The sequence below is a fragment of the Oncorhynchus keta genome, chromosome 29, assembly GCF_023373465.1.
Source record: "Oncorhynchus keta strain PuntledgeMale-10-30-2019 chromosome 29, Oket_V2, whole genome shotgun sequence".
Lineage (NCBI taxonomy): Eukaryota > Metazoa > Chordata > Actinopteri > Salmoniformes > Salmonidae > Oncorhynchus > Oncorhynchus keta.
This window is the reverse complement of record NC_068449.1, coordinates 46,756,423-46,777,421: the sequence shown is the minus strand read 5'-3', so window position 1 is coordinate 46,777,421 and position 20,999 is coordinate 46,756,423. Positions and strand designations below refer to the sequence as shown.

Here is a 20,999-nt window from a genome sequence, read left to right as displayed (position 1 = left end):
CTTTCAGATACCCATCAAAAATGGCAAAACGGAAGGTGGACACTGAGAACCGGGGTTTCAAACAAGGTGGGAGTCGGAGTATTTGTTCACGGAGGTAGCTGGAAAACCTGTGTGTCTTCTGTGTGGAGAAAGTGTGGCGGTACTGAAAGAGTATAATCTGAGACGACATTATGAAACGAAACACGCGGACAAAAACAAGAATATGGACATGGAACAAAGGCTACAAAAGGCAGAGGAATTAAAACGAGGCCTCAAATCTCGACAGGCTCTGTTCAAAAAAGCCAAATCACAAGGCCAGGCTGCTGTCAAGGCCAGTTTTATTTTGGCAGAAGAGATCGCTAAATCAGCCCGGCCATTTACGGAGGGGGATTTCATCAAAAACTGCATGATTAAAGTTTGTGACGAAGTTTGCCCAGAAAAAAGGCAACTCTTTTTAAATGTGAGTCTGAGCAGAAACACCATTGCCGAGAGAGTAGACCAGTTGTCCATCAATCTAAAAGAGCAGCTTGTGAAAAAGGGAAAAGATTTCATTGCATATTCCTTGGCTGTGGATGAGAGCACCGACATTTCTGACATTGCCCAGTTGTCAATTTTCATCCGCGGAGTGGACTCCAGCCTAAGCGTGACAGAGGAGTTTTTGGCTTTACGTCCTATGCATGGCACAACTACGGGGCATGATTTGTATGAAGAGGTGTCAAGATGTGTAAATGAGATGGAGCTGCCTTGGGAAAAACTCGTGGGTTTGACAACCGACGGAGCACCTGCGATGTGTGGACACAGGAGCGGACTGGTGGCGAAGATACGGGAAAAGATGCAAGAGGAAAACGCGACAGGTGAGCTGACAGCTTATCATTGTATCATACACCAGGAAGCGTTGTGCGGTAAAGCCTTGAAAATGGAGCATGTAATGAGCATCATCACGCGCACAGTTAACTTTATCAGAGCCAAAGGTTTGAATCACCGCCAGTTCAAGGCATTTCTGACGGAGTTAGAAACGGAGCATGGTGATTTGCCTTATCACACAGAGGTGCGATGGCTAAGCCAGGGAAAGGTGCTTCAAAGATGTTTCGAGCTTCGTGAGGAGATTTGTCTGTTCTTGGACAGCAAAGGGAAAGACACAACACAACTCCGAGACGAAATGTTTCTGTGTGAAATGGCTTTTCTGTGTGACATTACGAGTCATCTGAATGCAATGAACTTGCAGCTGCAGGGTCGGGATCGTGTCATCTCTGATATGTACAGTACAGTGAAGGCATTTAAAACCAAACTGACTCTGTGGGAGACGCAGATGCGGAAAGAAAATTTGAGCCACTTTCCCAGCTGCCAGACCATGAAAGAGAAGCTCTCTACCAGTGCGTTCCCGAGCGCACAGTTGGCTGATAAAATAGGTATGCTTGCCGCTGACTTTCGACGCCGATTTGCTGACTTTGAAGCACAAAAAAGCAGGTTGGAACTGCTCGGTAACCCATTTGCTGTTGACGTGGAAAGCTCACCACCAAACCTCCAAATGGAGTTGATTGACCTCCAATGCAATGATGCACTGAGGGCAAAATATGCGGCAGTGGGTGCTGCGGAGTTCGCCCGTTTCCTCCCCGACACAATGCCCCAGCTGCGCATCCAGGCTGCTCAAACGTTGTCTATGTTTGGCAGCACATACCTGTGTGAACAACTGTTTTCTTTGATGAACTTGAACAAAACATCACACAGAAGTCGACTTACTGCTGAACACCTCCACTCAATTCTGAGGATTTCCTCAGCTCAGAGCCTTACCCCGAACATTGATGAACTTGTGGAAAAGATGGGACACCACCAAGTATCACCCTCAACCTCAAACAAGTGAACATTACTGTGCAATCACATATTTAGAGTTTTTACTCAGTTCAAGTTTAAAAGTTAAAGTTTAATATTTGTTTTCACTGCATGTTACTTCTCCTTAAACAAAGTGTTGTTTTTGATTAATAGATTTTTGCACTTTATTTTATTGTATTTCAATCCAATTATATTTTAAAAATATTTCAGTTGAGTGGATGATAGAAAATTGCTATTATTGTTTTTTTCTTTGAAGTAAATTTAGCCCACTTTTGCTAAAATAGAAAATATAGGCTACTGATGGTGCCTTGAATACCGGTTTCTTTCATTTAATGTTCATGTTGTGGGGATTTTTATATAAAGGAAATTTGTCTTTTGTGTCTGTTGAAAATTAAAGATTACTGACAGAGCCATAAGAAAATATTGCTTTATTTATCTGATCATATTGGAATATATTTGTTAGGTTTTCAGTAGGTTCAATTAGGTTCACTAGACTATATGCGTCATTTAAACATTTTTCAATGAACATTCGAACAGTCCGGCCCTCGGCTTGTAGCTAAATTTTTTATTTGGCCCTCCGTCCATTTGACTTTGACACCCCTGGTCTAGGGTTTCCGGCATGATGGTGGTGGTGTGAGCCATGACTAGCCTTTCAAAGCACTTCATGGCTCACCGACATGAGTGCTACGGGGCGGTAATCATTTAGGCAGGTGACCTTCGCTTTCTTGGGCACAGGGACTATGGTGGTCTGTTTGAAACATGTTGGTATTACTGACTCGGTCAGGGAGAGATTGGAAATGTCAATGAAGACACTTGTCAGTTGGTCCGCACATGCTTTTGAGTACACGTCCTGGTAATCCGTCTGGCTTGAGCACATCACTTGAAAAGACACTTACATGCCATGATTTAGACTTTCATCATAACCCTTTTTACGGTCTGTTTATTATGTTTATTATGTTATGTCAATAACTGAAAGGATCATTTATGAAGAATGACAACAATCTTTCATTGCAGTCTGGTTTCTTTATTTACTTTCAACAGCAAAACATTCCAAAATGTGTATTCATTTGAAAAATGTAAATCAGTTATCATCTCCAGTATCATCACAGAGTCTATTTCGTAAAATGTTGTCGACATTCACATAGCAGTTATTTTGGTGGTGTCGGAGGTGGAACTGTGTTAGAGCTGTCAAATCCACAAGGGGCTCCTAGCATTATAACTAAAGCGGACATTGCCATTGGCTGCACGCAGTCACATTAACAGAAATAATATACAGCCTTGTTTACAAGTTTGAACACTGGAATGTAAAATGTAATGTACACCTCAATTAGGATGATAGAGATCCTCATTATTTTGTTGAATGATTTTTCAAGTTGAATGTAATTATTTCTACATAGTCTACACTTTCTTGTTTTGAACTAAATCGAGGGGGCGGTTGTGGCTTCGTGACCATAATCACAAGAGCAGCTGCTCACCGATTTGACAGCTGCAACGCAGTTCCACCTCCGACACCACAAAAACATCCGGTATCGCCAGTTAACGCTTGATCTGATTGATTCTATGCTTTATTGATGATACTGAAGATTATACCATATAGACTGCCCTGTAGATAATCATTGCATTCTGCAATGAATTGTTTTATTTATTATGGATCCCCATTAGCTGCTGCCTGGGGTTCATCAGAATTAAGGCAGTTTATACAATAAAAACATTACAACACATTCACAGATTTCACAACACACTGTGTGCCCTCAGGCCCCTACTCCACCACTACCACATATCTACAGTACACGGCAGACAGGGTATAGGCCAGGATGGTCCACCATGCAAAAAGTTTGTTCTGGCCCTGCATCTTCTGGTGACCTATTGGAAAACGTACAACAATGATATTAAGATTACTTTTGTTTTGATGACAAGACAAAGTAACCTACACACCTGTGGAAGTTATCTACATCCCTCCTATCAGCCAATCAGGACTGTGTATGTAAATATATAATTTCATATTCAAATTTGATTCCTAACTTCCACACGATCAGACTGAGCATTTCAGTGGAGTCTCAGGGAAATAAATGATAAAAAAATATATTTTTGCATTCTATTTAAAAAAATAAACAAACAGTGAATTATTAGACAAAGTGACAATTAAAAAAATGTAATTAAAAAGACTGCTTTAAAATGAGTAATTAAAAAGATTTGATTTGTATGATTTGTTGAACAACTTGTATGATCACAATTGATATTTTCTGTAAATCTGGTACCCCCACTTTGATCAAATTAATTTTAGAATACTTTGGAAAAGGTTTAACATTACATTACACACAGCTTCATGTCAAGTAAACATTTCCTCATTATAAAACACCACAATTCAAACAATAGGACAAGGTTGTCCCTTTTTATCAGTGAAGCATTTTTACAGACACCATCACACCAACCATCATCACCATATCATCTACTAATTCTTTCCTCAGTTCACCTCATCCAGTTCCTTCTACATCCAACACCAACAGAATTAACAAACTTACTAATACTACGTTACATGTCCCTATACTCTATACATGGGCCATGTGCATTTTCTGCTGGTGTATTCTGAGGTAGCTCCTCTCTGAGAACCTCTTCCCACAGTGCGTACAGGCGAACGGCCTCTCTCCCGTGTGGACCTTCAGGTGCATCTTCAGCTGGTCCTGGCGGGAGAACCTCTTCTCACACTGGGGGCAGCTGTGGGGTTTCTCCCCTGTGTGGACCCTCTGGTGCCTCTTCAGGTTGGACGAGTCGGAGAAACTGGCCCGGCACAGTTGGCAGCCGAATGGTTTCTCCCCCGTGTGCATCCTCTGGTGGATCTCCACCTGTTTGGGGAAACTGAAGGCTTTCCCACAGAATGAACACGGGAAGCGCTTCTCTTTGGCACTGCCACCTTTACTGACTCCATCTCTATTACTCTCATTTGTCAATGGGCTTGTATAGCCATTTGGTGTTGAGGCACTGGCATTGTCTGAGGTCTGGTTTAACATTAGGAGAGTGTCAGGAGGACAAAGGCCAGGGAGTGTCTGTGTTGTCGCAGGGTCCATGTTCCAGTTGATAGATCCTATAGAAGGCAGGCTGAAGGCACCACCTGTTAGGGGGTCAACCTGAAGTGCCATCAGTCTCTCTGAATCACAACTATAGGAGCAGGACGGAGCATCGTTAGCCGAGTCTGTGTCTGTTCTCGCCAGCCGAATAGGGACACCTCCAAATCTACGTCTCGCCCTGGACTCAGCCAGTCTGTTGTCATGGAGACTAAGTTCGGAAGTTGTTTTGTGTCCGACTGTCTGTTTCTGGTTGTGGTTAACAGTGTTGTTCCCCAGCCCAGAGTTGAGGACGCTGTCCCATCCACTGACTTCCACTATGTCGCCTCTGGTCCTCGCCTGCTCAGTGATGTTGTCCCTAGGCCCCTTGGCTGCACCTTCCTGGTAGGGGGAATCCAAGATGGCTACCCAGTCTCCTCTGTTAGCCTCCAGCCAACCACCTGCAGGAAGAGGTTAGAAAATAGACTTTACCAACATGGCAGAGAAAACTCTACATATGGAGTTAAAAAAAAAAATATTATCTGGTCAAGTTCATACATTGTGTGTTTTTGTATGTAAACACAAGTTGAATTGATTTAATTTGATGAATGAAGAAAATTAAAAAAATTATAGCCAGGCGGTATTCCCATTGAAGATCTATTACTGTATGTAGGCTATATGTATTTCTCCCTTACCTTGCTCCCCCATCTTTAGTTGACTCAGCAGGTCAATGCTCTCTGGTTCGTCTTCTATTGTCTCCTCTTTGACTATCAGCAGATCAGGCTTCCCATCCTCCATGTCTACTGACTGTAAGAGATACAGAGTGAGAGGATGTTGGATCAAGAAATCTGATATGAGCACCCTGCTATGAAGCAGCTTCTGATTGGGCAATGAGGGATTTCTATGAGTACTATACAAACATGTTAGTTGATTTTATTACTTGATACTCTTTAATGGTTTGATAATTCAAAGACATGGTCCCACACTTCATACAAAATGAATCAAGAACAGGACCCGTATCCACAAAGAGTCTCAGAGTAGAAATACTGATCGAGGATCATGTCCCCACCTGTCTACATAGTCTTATTCATTATGATCTAAAAGGCTAAACTGATCCTAGACCAGCACTCATGCAATGAGAGGCTTTGTGGATCCAAGCTCTGACCTAATACCATGCAGACAGTAGTTTACAGTGGGCTCACCTCAGTGATGCTGTATGTGGTCTTGTGCTGCTCAGCTGGTTCCTCTGTGGGTTCAGGAGGAGATGTAGTCTGGTTGTCCTCCATGACCATGTTCCCCATACCCTCCTCACACCCCTCATCCTTCACCAAAAGCACCTCTGGACCCTCCTCCACCTGGAATAGACAGGTGATACAGATTACACAGACATACACTCCCTCAGGTACATACACACAGATAATAAACACACTTTCAACATGGAGTGTTTACCCATCCCCACTACGTTTGAGTCCTATACTGTAGTTACAGAATGACTTCATTGTCCCCCACGATGAAATCGGAGAGGGGACTATGGAACTGTCTCTGTACGCACGTTAGTCACACGCAATATCTCAGACACCACTGGCCTGAATTTGACTAAAGTTGGATTAATAAAACATCTTGCCATAGAGCTCTGGGTCCCAGTTTCCCAAAAGCATCTTAAAGCTAAGTTCATCATTAGCACCATTTTGGGAAACCGGGCCCAAGCATTTACAAAATTACACTGATTGGCCCAAGAGGGCGCTATAGCGATCAACTGAAATTCCAAACTTTGAACAAGCAGATCTCCTGTCTCGACATGTTTACTGTTGCTTTGTTGTTGTTAAAACCATCAAGGTGGATATAAACTGAGTGTACAATACATTAGGAACACCTGCTCTCTCCATGACATAGACTGACCAGGTGAAAGCTATGATCCCTTCTTGATGTCACTTGTTAAATCCACTTCAAATCAGTGTAGTGGAGGAGAAATTTAAAAAAAATATTTCCGGTTCAAGAAATTATTTTCAAGCTTTGAGATAATTGAGACATGGAATGTGTATGTGTGCCAATCAGAGGGTGAAGGGGCAAGACAAAAGACGTAAGTGCCTTTGAAAGGGGTATGGTAGTAGGTGCCAGGCGCACCAGTTTGAGTGTGTCAAGAACTGCAACGCTGCTGGGTTTTTCACGCTCAACAGAATGGTCCACCACCTGACATCCAGCCAACTTGACATAACTGTGGGATGCATTGGAGTCAACATGGGCCAGCATCCCTGTGGGATGCTTGTAGATGACTTGTTTTTTTTGTGAAGAATCAACAACAAGTGGGACACAATCATGAAGTGGAACGACATTTATTGGATATTTCAAACTTTTTTAACAAATCTCAAACTGAAAAATTGGGCGTGCAAAATTATTCAGCCCCCTTAAGTTAATACTTTGTAGCGCCACCTTTTTCTGCGATTACAGCTGTAAGTCGCTTGGGGTATGTCTCTATCAGTTTTGCACATCGAGAGACTGAAATTTTTTCCCATTCCTCCTTGCAAAACAGCTCGAGCTCAGTGAGGTTGGATGGAGAGCATTTGTGAACAGCAGTTTTCAGTTCTTTCCACAGATTCTCGATTGGATTCAGGTCTGGACTTTGACTTGGCCATTCTAACACCTGGATATGTTTATTTTTGAACCATTCCATTGTAGATTTTGCTTTATGTTTTGGATCATTGTCTTGTTGGAAGACAAATCTCCATCCCAGTCTCAGGTCTTTTGCAGACTCCATCAGGTTTTCTTCCAGAATGGTCCTGTATTTGGCTCCATCCATCTTCCCATCAATTTTAACCATCTTCCCTGTCCCTGCTGAAGAAAAGCAGGCCCAAACCATGATGCTGCCACCACGTTTGACAGTGGGGATGATGTGTTCAGGGTGATGAGCTGTGTTGCTTTTACGCCAAACATAACGTTTTGCATTGTTGCCAAAAAGTTCAATTTTGGTTTCATCTGACCAGAGCACCTTCTTCCACATGTTTGGTGTGTCTCCCAGGTGGCTTGTGGCAAACTTTAAACTACACTTTTTATGGATATCTTTAAGAAATGGCTTTCTTCTTGCCACTCTTCCATAAAGGCCAGATTTGTGCAATATACGACTGATTGTTGTCCTATGGACAGAGTCTCCCACCTCAGCTGTTGATCTCTGCAGTTCATCCAGAGTGATCATGGGCCTCTTGGCTGCATCTCTGATCAGTCTTCTCCAAGTATGAGCTGAAAGTTTAGAGGGACGGACAGGTCTTGGTAGATTTGCAGTGGTCTGATACAGTGCTCCTTGGGATGTTTAAAGCTTGGGAAATCTTTTTGTATCCAAATCCAGCTTTAAACTTCTTCACAACAGTATCTCGGACCTGCCTGGTGTGTTCCTTGTTCTTCATGATGCTCTCTGCGCTTTTAACGGACCTCTGAGACTTATCACAGTGCAGGTGCATTTATACGGAGACTTGATTACACACAGGTGGATTGTATTTATCATCATTAGTCATTTAGGTCAACATTGGATCATTCAGAGATCCTCACTGAACTTCTGGAGAGAGTTTGCTGCACTGAAAGTAAAGGGGCTGAATAATTTTGCACGCCCAATTTTTCAGTTTTTGATTTGTTAAAAAAGTTTGAAATATCCAATAAATGTCGTTCCACTTCATGATTGTGTCCCACTTGTTGTTGATTCTTCACAAAAAAATACAGTTTTATATCTTTATGTTTGAAGCCTGAAATGTGGCAAAAGGTCGCAAAGTTCAAGCCGGCCGAATACTTTCGCAAGGCACTGTAGATTTGTGTGTATTAAGTAGTTGTTGGGGAATTGTTAGATATTACTGCACTGTCAGAACTAGAAACACAAGCATTTCGCTACATTCGCAATAACATCTGCTAACCATGTGTATGTGACCAAGAAACATTTATTTGATTTGTTCTTAGGACGAAAAGGGGTGAAACTCAATATTAGGAAGGTGTTCCTAATTTTTTGTGCTCTCGGTGTAAATATTTTGTGGGTAAATAAGTCAGCTGTGACAAGTCAAAAGTCATCATTAGTCAAACCTGACTAAACTATTTTGAGGTGTACATTCGGTGTTTGTTAGTGTGTGGGTATGTGTAAGGTATATTTAGTAAGTGTATATTGATTATAAAGGTAAAACTACTGTCGTGTGTATGCAGAATAGGGTGAGATCATATGTGATGTATACTAAAGAGAGTCTCAATGAGTCTTAGAATGAAAAGTCCCATTTTGTGTTTATTAAACATAAACAAGTTTTGAATACACCATCTGAAAACCACATACATGTCTCAACTACAATTCTGCATGAACTTGATAAACTACTTTCATTTTCTCGTTAAAAGCATCTTGGGAAAAACATCAAGTAGTTGAATGAAAGTAATAATAGGCATTTAAAATAGGCATTTGTGAACATCATATAACTTACACAGTACAAACACAATATGTTAGACTTTTTTTTGTATTTTATTAGGATCCACAATGAGCTGCTGTTAAGGCAGCGGTGACTCTTCCTGGGGTCCAAGCAGAAAACACAACAACAAATAAAATACATGATATACTAAATAAACTGAACAAAATTATAAATGCAACAATTATATAGATTTTACTGAGTTCCAGTTCATATAAGGAACTCAATTAATTGAAATACATTCATTAGGCTCTAATCTATGGATTTCACAACTGGTCACAGATACCTTCATAAAATGGACCTCATTACGGTATTTTTGTGCATTCCAATTGCCATTGATAAAATACAGTTGTGTTCGTTGTCCGTAGTTTATGCCTTCTCATACCATAAGCCCACCGCCACCATGGGGAACTCTATTCACTACAGCAGTCCACACGATGTGATCTGCAGTTATGAGGCCGGTTGGACGTACAGCCAAATTCTCTAAAAACAACATTGGAGGTGGCTTATGGTAGAGAATTGAACATTAAATTCTATGGCAAAAGCTCTGGTGGACACTCCTGCCGTCAACATGCAAATTGCACGCTCCCTTGAGACATCTGTGGCATTGTGTTGTGTGGCAAAACTGCACAGTTTAGAGTGGCCTTTTATTGTCCCTAGCACAAGGGGAACCTGTGTAATGATCATGCTGTTTAATCAGATTCTTGATATGCCACACCTGTCAGATAGATGTATTATCTTGGCAAAGGAGAAATGCTCACTAACGGGGATGTAAACAAATTTGTGCAGAAAATTTGAGAGAAATAAGCTTTTTGTACGTATGGAAAATGTTATATTTTATTTCAGCTCATGAAACATGGGACCAACACTTTACATGTTGCATTTATATTTTTGTTCAGTGTACATACATACCACTACATTTCATTACAATTGAGTCATTCAGCAGATGCACCCATCCAGAGTGACCCACAGCTAGTGCATTCATCTTAAGATAGTCAGGCGAGACCACATATCATAGTCGTATCCCAATCACGTATCACATGCATAATATAATACGGAATTCAATACAAAATGAATAGAATTGTCTGTGTGTCTCTTTACAATCACTGTTGTACTTTTATCTGTTTTTTTATATTATCTTGAGTTACCTGGGGTGGCAGAGAGTTCAATTTAGTCATGGCTCTATTTAATACTGTGTGTTTCCCAGCCTATGTTCTGGACCTGGAGACTGACGAGACCTCCGGTTGCATGTCCTGTGTGATACAGATAAGTTACTGCGTGCCAACTGCTTGAACAGATAGTTTGGTACCTTCAACATCTCGCACAAAGACCAACAGTGACGTAGTCAATCTCTCCTCAGCTTTGACATTCGCCATCTGTGTACATCTAAGTGCAAAACCTGCTGCTCTGTTTTGGACCAACTGCAATTTGCCTATGTTCTTCTTTGCCGCACCTGACCACACAACAGGAAAGTAGTCTAGGTGCGACAAAACTTGGACCTGTAGGACCTGCCTGGTTGACTGAGGTATCAAGAAAGCAGAGTAACGCCTTCCCATTTTAGTAACTATTGAGTTTATATGTTTTGACCATGATATCTTGCTATCGAGAGTGACACGCAGCAGTTTAGTCTCTTCAACTTGCTCAATTGCCACATTTTTCAATAATAGATCCAAATGAGGTTTAAGGTTGAGCCAGTGATTTTTACCAGAAGTTATGATTTTAGTTTTTGAGATATTTAGCACCAGACTACTGCTAGTTACCAAATTCTAAAACTGACTGGAGCTCTATGTTAAGGGTGTCAGTTATTTATTTTGCACCAGCAGTGTATACTGTTGAGTCGTCATTGTACATGGACAAACAGGCTTTATTCAAAGTCAGTGGAAGGTCATAAGTAAACACGGAAAACAATAATGGTCCAAGCCGGCTGCCCTGCGGTACACCACACTAAATCAAATTTGCATTAGAGAGGCTTCCATTAAAGAAAATGGAAGCCTGTGTTCTATTGGATTGATAACTGTCCATCCATAAGGCAGAGGATATTAATCCATAACACCTATGTTTTTTCAGCAATATGTTATGATCAAAGTCTAACAAAACAACTCCCACAATCTTCTTAACAATTTCTTGTCATCAGTCGTGTCAGGCCGAGTATGTTGAGTGCCCTTCCCTATAAGCATGCTGAAAGTCTGTTGTTAATTTGTTTTCTGTAAAATAACATAGTATTTGGTCGAAGGTGCTTTGCTATTTTTGGGCAGCGGAATGACCTTTGCCTCCTTCCAGGCCTGAGGGCACACTGTCTTCTAGGCTTAGATTGAATATCTGGAAAATAGGAGTCGCAATATATTCCACAACAAACCTCATTAATTTACCATCCAGGTAGTCAGTTCCAGGTGGTTTGTCCTTATTTATAGATCACACTTAAAAAATATAAAAAATATCTTCCACACTAACTTTGCAGGATTCAAAGATACAGCGCTTGTCTTTCATAATTTGGTGTGTTATGCATGAATATGAAGGCTCAGCATTTCTTGTTTGCATGTCATGCTAATCTTGTCAACAAAAACATTATTAAAGTAGTTGGCAATATCAAAGGGTTTTGTTATGAATGAGCCATCAGCCTTAATGAAGGATGGAGCCAAGTTAGCTTTAATGCCTAGAATTTCATTTAAGAAATACAAAGCTTTTTATTATAATTCTTTATATAATTTATCTTTGTTCCATTGTATAGTTTCTTCTTCTTTTTGTTTAGTTTAGTTACATGATTTCTCAATTTGCTGAATGTTTGCCAATCTGCTGTGTTTCCAGACTTATTTTCCAATCCCTTAGCGTACAGGCGAACGACCTCTCTCCCGTGTGGACCTTCAGGTGCCTATTCAGATGGTGCTGGTGGCAGGACCGCTTCTCACAGTGGGGGCAGCTGTAGCGTTTCATCCCTGTGTGGACCCTCTGATACTTCTTCAGGGTGCCAGCTTCGAAGAAGAGCATGTGATACTGTGTACAGCTGTAGGGTTTCTCCCGTATGGACCCTCTTGTGGATCTCCACCTTCTGGGGGCAGCTGAAGCCTTTGTTACAGAACATGCAGAAGACCAGTTTTCTTTACGATTGCCTGATGTGGTTCCGACTCCCTGAGCCTGAGCTCCAGGCATGTCGTTTGAGTTAAATACCTGATCGAAAAGGACATGGCCGAGTGAATCGGAAGGCCCCATCGCGGTGGACACTGGGTCGCGATCCCTCAACGCTTTTCGTGACATTTATCGAAGCTTTCCCTGTAATCTAAGAAATCTCTGCCCTGTGAGTGTCTGTCACCTAGGTGATTATCTGCATTCCATGTTGTAGGAACTTCACAGTCACTTCATCTACGACCAGACCCTCCCCTTTCTTATCTTGGCACCCTTCAGAGTATACACTACTACTGTACCGGTTCCAGTCCCCTATAAATCAGTCTGTGTCTCTAAACCCAAGGGCATGTTGCCAGGGTCCTTCATTGTAGTGTAAGAACAAGCAGGATCACCACCATATACCACCACCAGTTTCTAACGTATCACCATCCCCATGGGAATGAACCGTCCTCTGGCTCTGGTGAAATACCAAGAGGACAGCCCAGTCTCCCCAGACCCAGTCTCTCTGAGTCTGATCTGTGGTCAGATCCTGTGTGTAAGGGCCTGTGTGTTACAGTTAAAGCCTTGGGTGTCTGCTTCTGATTTGAGGAGGGCGATCTGCGTTCCACTGACCTCCGTCATGCTGCGTCGGGTCCTGGGCTGCACTGGGGCGGTGGTGGGGTCCTCTGTGGCTACTGGGGTTGCTCCAGCCACTCCAGTTTTGATGTTTCTGCTGTGCAGTGGAGCTTGCTCTCCTTCAGACCTTTCCAGCTTGACCCCAGGACCTGCAGTCTCTGCATCTGCATACTGACACAAGAAGAGAGGAGGTTATTACTGGTACATGAGTACAATTGGATAACAATGTCCTAGGGAAGTCTCACAAGCTCCTCTATGGCAGATGTGCATGTAAGCAAGTAAATAGCTGAGTGGAGACTTTCTGAAATAAATCAGCCACATTTGATTTACAAAGTACTTGTAACTATTAATGCAACAATGTTGCCCTAACCTCTATCACGTGCTGGGTTAATGTTCCACTTCCCTCATCAACAGTGATTGGTTGGTCATCTCTCCATGTATCATGTCCCGCTGGCTTCTCAAAGCGCCTGTGGCCTCCATTGAGATGTCCTTCACCTGAGAAAGTGATTGGGGGAAAATAGGTTGTTAGGTTAGCTATTGTCTACTCAAAGGTATATAGACCCCTTTCTGTGTTTGCAAACATTGCTGCACGAGGGCGTCATGCACAATTTGGTTGCAGAACACGGCGGAGTTGTCATAGAACGCCAATTTTTTTTAATCTATTTACATATTTCTTATGAATGCATTGCAAACTACTTTTGGATTATAAGGCTCATATGAATGTCCTGCTTAATATAACGTTTGTGTCATCATCTCAAATCAACTGCATTATACTTTTAAAAAAACACTTCAACTCTGCCCAGTAAAATGGCTCTTTGGCTAACTTTGCTACAGCCTATGTGAACGAGCGTCAGCATTCAGGCTAACAACTGCTGCATCCAAAGTAGACATTGTACAAAGATCACAACCAAATATAATGTTGGTGACTGTTCAAGCAATAATCAAAACAACACTGTAAGTGTACGACAACCCAAAAATATATTGCTGTGGTTACAACAACCAATTAATGTTTCTTTGTGGCGCTGACTGATGACTGGGTGACCTGCTTTTATTCTGCAATCTGCATCCAAAAGCTGTGCGCATCTGGTTAGAATATTCAGGGTTGGGTAGGTTACTTTCTAAATGTAATCGGGAATGAGTTACCTGTCCAAAATTGTAATCAGTAACGTAACTTTTGGATTACCCAAACTCAGTAACGTAATCTGATTACTTTCAATTACTTTTAGATGACTTTCCACTTAAGAGGCATTAGAAGAAGACAAAAAGGAATATTACCAATTGAACGACATCATTAAAAAAAAACTTCAGTATATTTTAGTAAATACTTTAACACTTATTTTTCTTAAAACTGCATTGTTGGTTAGGAGCTTGTAAGTAAGCATTTCACTGTAAGGTCGGTGCATGTGACAAAAAAAACATTTAAATTGATTTAACAATGACATTCTAGACAATTATGTACTTCCAACTTTGTGGCAACAGTTTGGAATAAGCCCTTTCAAGTTTCAGCATGACAATGCCACTGTGCACAAAGCGGTCCATATAGAAATGGTTTGTCGAGATCGGTGTGGAAGAACTTGACTGGTCTGCACAGACCCCTGACCTCAACCCCATCAAACACCTTTGGGATGAATTGGAACGCCGACTGTGAACCAGGCCTACTCGCCCAACATCAGTACCCTATCTCACTAATGCTCTTGTGGCTGAATGGAAGCAAGTCCCAGCAGCAATGTTTGAACATCTAGTGGAAAGCTTTCACAGAAAAGTGGAGGCTGTTATTTATTAAACCCTTATTTTACCAGGTAAGTTGACTGAGAACACATTCTCATTTACAGCAACGACCTGGGGTATAGCTACACCGCTACTCTTACGATAAGTGCCATGGGATCTTTAGTGACCATAGATAGTCAGGACACCTGTTTAACGTCCCATCTGAAAAATGGCACCCTACATAGGGCAATGTCAAGCTGAGGGAAGGGATTGGAAAAATGTAACCACTTTTGCTATGGATGCAAGGACTGACCATCCATTATATCACAATTCTAGTTTTAACCATGTTTTGAGTCTATATAGTGTTTGTTTACATTTACTTTGTTTACAAATATTGGAATAAAACAATTGTATATGTTGGGTTCTGATTGGGTTAGACAGTTGAACTAAGCTCATGAGGCAAAGGGGGACCAACTCCATATTAATTAGAGGTCGACCGATTAAATCGTAATGGCCGATTTAGGGCAGATTTCAAGTTTTCATAACAATCGGAAATCGGTATTTTTGGACACCGATTTTGCAGATTTTTAATTTATTTTTTACACCTTTATTTAATCTTTATTTAACTAGGCAAGTCAGTTAAGAACACATTCTTATTTTCAATGACGGCCTAGGAACGGTGGGTTAACTGCCTCGTTCAGGGGCAGAAAGACAGATTCACATTGTCAGCTCGGGGGATCCAATCTTGCAACTTTACAGTTAACTAGTCCAACGCAATAACAACCTGCCTTCTTGCACTCCACAAGGAGACTGCCTGTTACGTGAATGCAGTAAACCAAGGTAAGTTGCTAGCTAGCATTAAGTCGACCCTCTACTTTTTCGAACATTCTGTTAAAAATTGCGCAACATTTCAGCGCCCTGCTACTCAGGCCAGGAATATAGTATATGCATATGATTAGTATGTGTGGATAGAAAACACTCAGACGTTTATAAAACTGGTTAAATCACGGCTGTGACTATAACAGAACGTGCGTTTCATTGAAAAGTGCAGGAAAATCTGATCACTGAAAATGGAAATAAATATCCATGCGCGACTTCAAGGAATTGTTCAAAGTGAACCGAATTAAATGAGGCCGAGGTTGCAGTGCCTACAGCTTCCACACGTTGTCTAGAGTCTTGTCATTTGATTCAGCTTTGATTCTTGGTCTAACCGACCGGATGTTTTGGTTGAGCTCTCTCCAAGACATTTTTTTGAGACAGACACCTATAGAATTGACATCGCCTCCTGATGAATTTTATCGCTTATTAACGTGTACTAATACCTAAAGTTGCATTACAAAAGTATTTCGAACTGTTTTGTGAAAGTTTATCGTCGACTTTTTGAATAAAAAAAAAATGACGTTACGTTATGAAACGCTATTTTTTTCCGTTTATCACACAGTCTTCATAGATCGATATCTAGGCTATATATGGACCGATTTAATTGAAAAAAAGACCCAATAGTGATTATGGGACATCTAGGAGTGCCAACAAAGAAGATGGTCAAAGGTAATGAATGTTTTATATTTTATTTGTGCGGTTTGTGTAGCGACGACTATGCTAATTATTTTGTTTACGTCCCCTGCGGGTCTTTTGGGGTGTTACATGCTATCAGATAATAGCTTCTCATGCTTTCGCCGAAAAGCATTTAAAAAATCTGACTTGTTGCCTGGATTCACAACGAGTGTAGCTTTAATTCAATACCCTGCATGTGTATTTTAATGAACGTTTGAGTTTTAACTAATACTATTAGCATTTAGCGTAGCGCATTTGCATTTCCAGAGCTCTAGATGGGACGCCTGCGTGCCAGGTAGGAGCAAGAGGTTAATGCAACCGCTGTGTCAGATTTTTTTTTTAAGTTAACGGAAAAAGCAACCCATGCAATAATCTGAGACGGAGCTCAGAACAGAAAATACATAATTAATGTTTCCTTACCTTTGATGAACTTCATCAGAATGCAGTCCTAGGAAACCCAGGTCCACAATAAATGCTTGATTTGTTCTAAAATGTCCATTATTTATGTCCAATTAGCTACTTTGGTTAGCGCGTTTGGTAAACAATTCCAAAGTCACAAAGCGTGTCCACTATAACGTGACGAAATGTCCAAAAGTTCCGTAACAGTCAGTAGAAACATGTCAAACGATGTACTGAATCAATCTTTAGAATGTTGTTTACATATATCTTGAATAACGTTCCAACCGGAGAATTAGAATGACTTCAGATGACCGGTGGAACGCAGGTCCTTCATCTGTGAACGCGCATGGTGAAAGCATGGTCAACTCGTGGCAGTGGTGACCATTTCCTGTCTCATTCGACCCTCCTTCACATTAGTCTATTGACATCTAGTGGAAGGCGTAGGAAGTGAAAACTCATTCATATCTCGCTGTAATTTCAATGAGAGCTTGGTTGAAAATCTGCCACCCCCAGAAAAAAATACAAACAGGAAGTGGAATTTCTCAGGTTCTGTTATACTCACAGACATAATTCAAACAGTTTTATAAACTTCAGAATGTTTTCCATCCAATACTACTAATAATATGCATATATTAGCAACTAAGACTGAGGAGCTGGCCATTTACAATGGGCACCTTTTCATCCAAGCTACTCAATACTGCCCCTGCAGCCATAAAAAGTTCAACTTAAATTATAAAAAACAATCAATCAATCATAATCACCAGTTAACTACACATGGTTGATGATATTACTAGATATTATCTAGCGTGTCACGCGTTGCGTATAATCTGACTGAGCATACAAGCATTAAGTATCTGAATGAGCGGTGGTAGGCAGAAGCAGGCGCGTAAACATTCATTCAAACAGGACTTTCGTGCGTTTTGTCAGCAGCTCTTCGTTGTGCGTCAAGCATTGCGCTGTTTATGACTTCAAGCATACCAACTCCCGAGATGAGGCTGGTGTAACCGAAGTGAAATGGCTGGCTAGTTAGCGCGCGCTAATAGCGTTTCAAATGTCACTTGCTCGCTCTGAGCCTTGGAGTGGTTGTTCGAGGGTGGATGTTGTCGATGTGTTCCTGGTTCGAGCCCAGGGAGGAGCGAGGAGAGGGAAGGAAGCTATACTGTTACACTGGCAATACTAAAGTGCCTATAAGTTTATCCAATAGTCAAAGGTTAATGAAATACAAATGGTATAGAGAGAAATAGTCCTATAATTACTACAACCTAAAACTTCTTACCTGGGAATATTGAAGACTCATGTTAAAAGGAACCACCAGCTTTCATATGTTCTCAAGTTCTGAGCAAGGAACTTAAACGTTAGCTTTCTTACATGGCATATATTGCACTTTTACTTTCTCCAACACTTTGTTTTTGCATTATTTAAACCAAATTGGACATGTTTCATTATTTATTTGAGGCTAAATTGATTTTATTGATGTATTATATTAAGTTAAAATAAGTGTTCATTCAGTATTGTTGTAATTGTCATTATTGAAAATAAAATAAATTGGCCGATTAATCGGTAGTGGCTTTTTTGGGCCTCCAATAATCGGTATTGGCGTTGAAAAATCACAATCGGTCGACCTCTAATATTAATGCCCATGATTTTGGAATAAGATGTTCGACAAGCAGGAGTCCACATACTTTTGGTCATGTAGTGTAGTAATCTGGGGAATTATTGCATACTGTCCAAAAACTGACCCAAGACCAAATTCTGGTTAACACATCTGAACACATATGCAGAGGAGAACCGGGCAACAGGCACTGAGTTATATGAAGACAAGGACGGGGCGACAGCCCCCGCCTTCTTCAAAATGTACCTCTTGCCATTCCTCTGTACCGATCAAGGATCTTGACACTACTGGTACGACTGGCGAGGGTGCGCTCCCGAATTGTCCTCTCTGCGCGTTCCCGTGCCACCTTCAGGTCCAGTAGCTGTAGTTTCCTCCGCAATGCCCTGTTTTCTTTCTGGCTTTGAGTTATTTCCAAACGAAACACTGCATAGTCGTTGTCTACGAGTGTACATATCTCTGCAACGGCTGCATTCGCTAGCATCTCCATAATGGAGGCTATTTGAGTGTGAAAGCCCAAACCGTTAAAGTTATCCATTGGCATTGTTAGCTGATGTTAGCAGCTAGCTAGCGTTACTTAGAAAACATATATCAAGCAAGTCCTGTCTCCAACACGAATTAAACGGCTTTCAGTTAAGATATTAATATGTTTTGTTCCCGTGTGTTAATAAACGTCTTAAGTAACAAAAATAAAACACTAACGTGGGAGTTGTTCTTGGTCAATGTTCACTTCCGTTTACACATAAGAGAAAGAATCTTATTGGTTCGCGTCATTGCTCAAAGGGCGTGGTGAAATGAAAAACGTATGCGAGCTGTTTGAAATCCAAATAAGGTACTGCTTATTACGTTACACATTAAAGCGCCAATCAGTGTTTGAAACAATAAGGGAAGTCTCATCTTCTGTTTCTGTAAAAAGCTTAGGGATAGGGTTGGAAAAATGTAGCCGCTCTCAAATTCATAGACAAAGCTAAGGATGCAAGGGCTGACCAGCCACTCGGGCGCAACGGTCTAAAGCATTACATCTCAGGGCAAGAGGCATCACTACAATTCCTTGTTCGAATCCAGGCTGTATCACATCCGGTCGTGATTGGGAGTCCCATAGGGCAGCGCATAATTGGTCCAGCGTCGTCTGGGTTTGGCCGGGGTAGGCCGTCATTGTAAGAATTTGTTCTATTATTATTTCAAATAAAATAAAAATCAATGATATCAAAATTCTAGTTTTAACCATGTTGAGGCTATATCGTTCTTGTTTACATTTACTTTGTCTACAAATATTGGAGTAAAACAATTGTATATTTTGGGTTCTGATTGGGTTAGACTAAGCTCATGAGGCAATTCTAAGTTATATTATTCAAGAATCAATGGGTACATATTCATTTATGAGAACAAAATGCATGTAGAAACTGCAGATTGCCCCTACAGATTGCAGTTACTTTATACATTTTTGGACTTATATATTAATGGTATGTGCCCATTGATTCTTGGAAAACTCCGGTATCATCTTTCTACAGCGAGTAAGCAAGTCTGACATTTCAGAGCTTCCGACATGACGTGAACGCGCCATTAGTCCCTTATAATCTAGTTTGTTAAAAAGCCTTCAGAAACAAAATAACAAAATGTAAGCCAATCCTATCTTTGCTAAATACATTGTTTTATTTTCTTTAGAGACGTTGAACAGGTAATTTGCATGTTTTCAATATGGAAATATATTGTTACAAATAGTGAAAACCAGGGGTAAGCTGTAGAAAAGGAAACTAAACTGCCTGACTAAACTAACCAGAAGGGAGTGCTAGAAAGCTGGCCATTTTTAACAGTCACCACCAAATGTGTTGTACAAATTTTAAATGAACAACAAAGGGCAGCAAGGGTAGACAGACATTCACTGAGAGAGATGACTTGAAGACTTGTGGTCATCCAGCGAGGCAGAGATGTAGATCAGATGGACAGCTGGTCCAACAGATGTCCTGTCTCTTGGTGTACCTGGCCGCCCTGTCCCAAAGGTGCCTGAGGTCCCCAGACCAGGGTGTGACATGGTGGGGGTCAGTGCAGGCTGTGAGACGGTTCTGGAAGAGGGGAGCCATCAGGTTGCGGTGATAGATCCGGTGGCGGCCGCCCTCTCTGCCCAGAAACAGGCAACAGGAGGATCTCGGCAGTGAGGGCTTATAAGGTCCCCAGGTGAGGAGCAGGAGTTATCTTCACCCCCGGCATGGTGTCAGCTGAGGACACCAGGACTGAAGGTCGCAGCGGCAGAGCTGGACAAGGGTCTTAGGACTGGAGACCGCAGGGCTGCAGCTGCAGAGTTTGACAATAACTCTGCGGCTGGATACTTAGGTGGCTGGAGCCACGAAGCAGCAACAGGCGGTGACTGCCGGACCCAGGGAAAGGGACAGGTGGGGGCCAGGCCGCAGCAGGACGAGCAGACGAAGGCCCCAGATAATGAGGTTGGGCCGGACTGAAGACTGCGACGCCGCCCCATCAGCGACTGGAGAGGCCCCCAGGACAGGAGCTGAGGTAGGCTTGATCTCCACAGCAGCGACGGCTCGAGATCACATGACCAGAGACAGCTGCACACCTGAAAGAAAGGGAGATAGTGGATACCTAGTCAGTTGTATTTAACCCAACCCCTCTGAATCAGAGAGGTGCGGGGGGCTGCCTTAACTGACATCCATGTCTTCGGATCCTGGGGAACAGTGGGTTAACTGCCTTGCTCAGGGGCAGAAC

At 41.7% G+C, this 20,999-nt stretch overlaps 1 protein-coding gene across 1 annotated transcript; it reads right to left on the bottom strand.

Annotated features, from left to right (window-relative positions):
* Nucleotides 1-2,818: 2,818 nt before the first annotated feature.
* LOC118361979 (transcription factor YY2-like) lies at nt 2,819-19,357 on the bottom strand. Its single transcript, XM_035742215.2, has 6 exons — nt 18,528-19,357; nt 13,380-13,504; nt 13,007-13,180; nt 6,053-6,205; nt 5,546-5,657; nt 2,819-5,311 (listed from the first exon to the last, which is right to left on the bottom strand). The coding sequence occupies exons 1-6, from the start codon at nt 18,820-18,822 to the stop codon at nt 4,359-4,361; spliced, it is 1,812 nt and encodes a 603-aa protein (XP_035598108.1). The 5' UTR covers nt 18,823-19,357; the 3' UTR covers nt 2,819-4,358.
* Between the last annotated feature and the right edge of the window lie 1,642 nt (nt 19,358-20,999).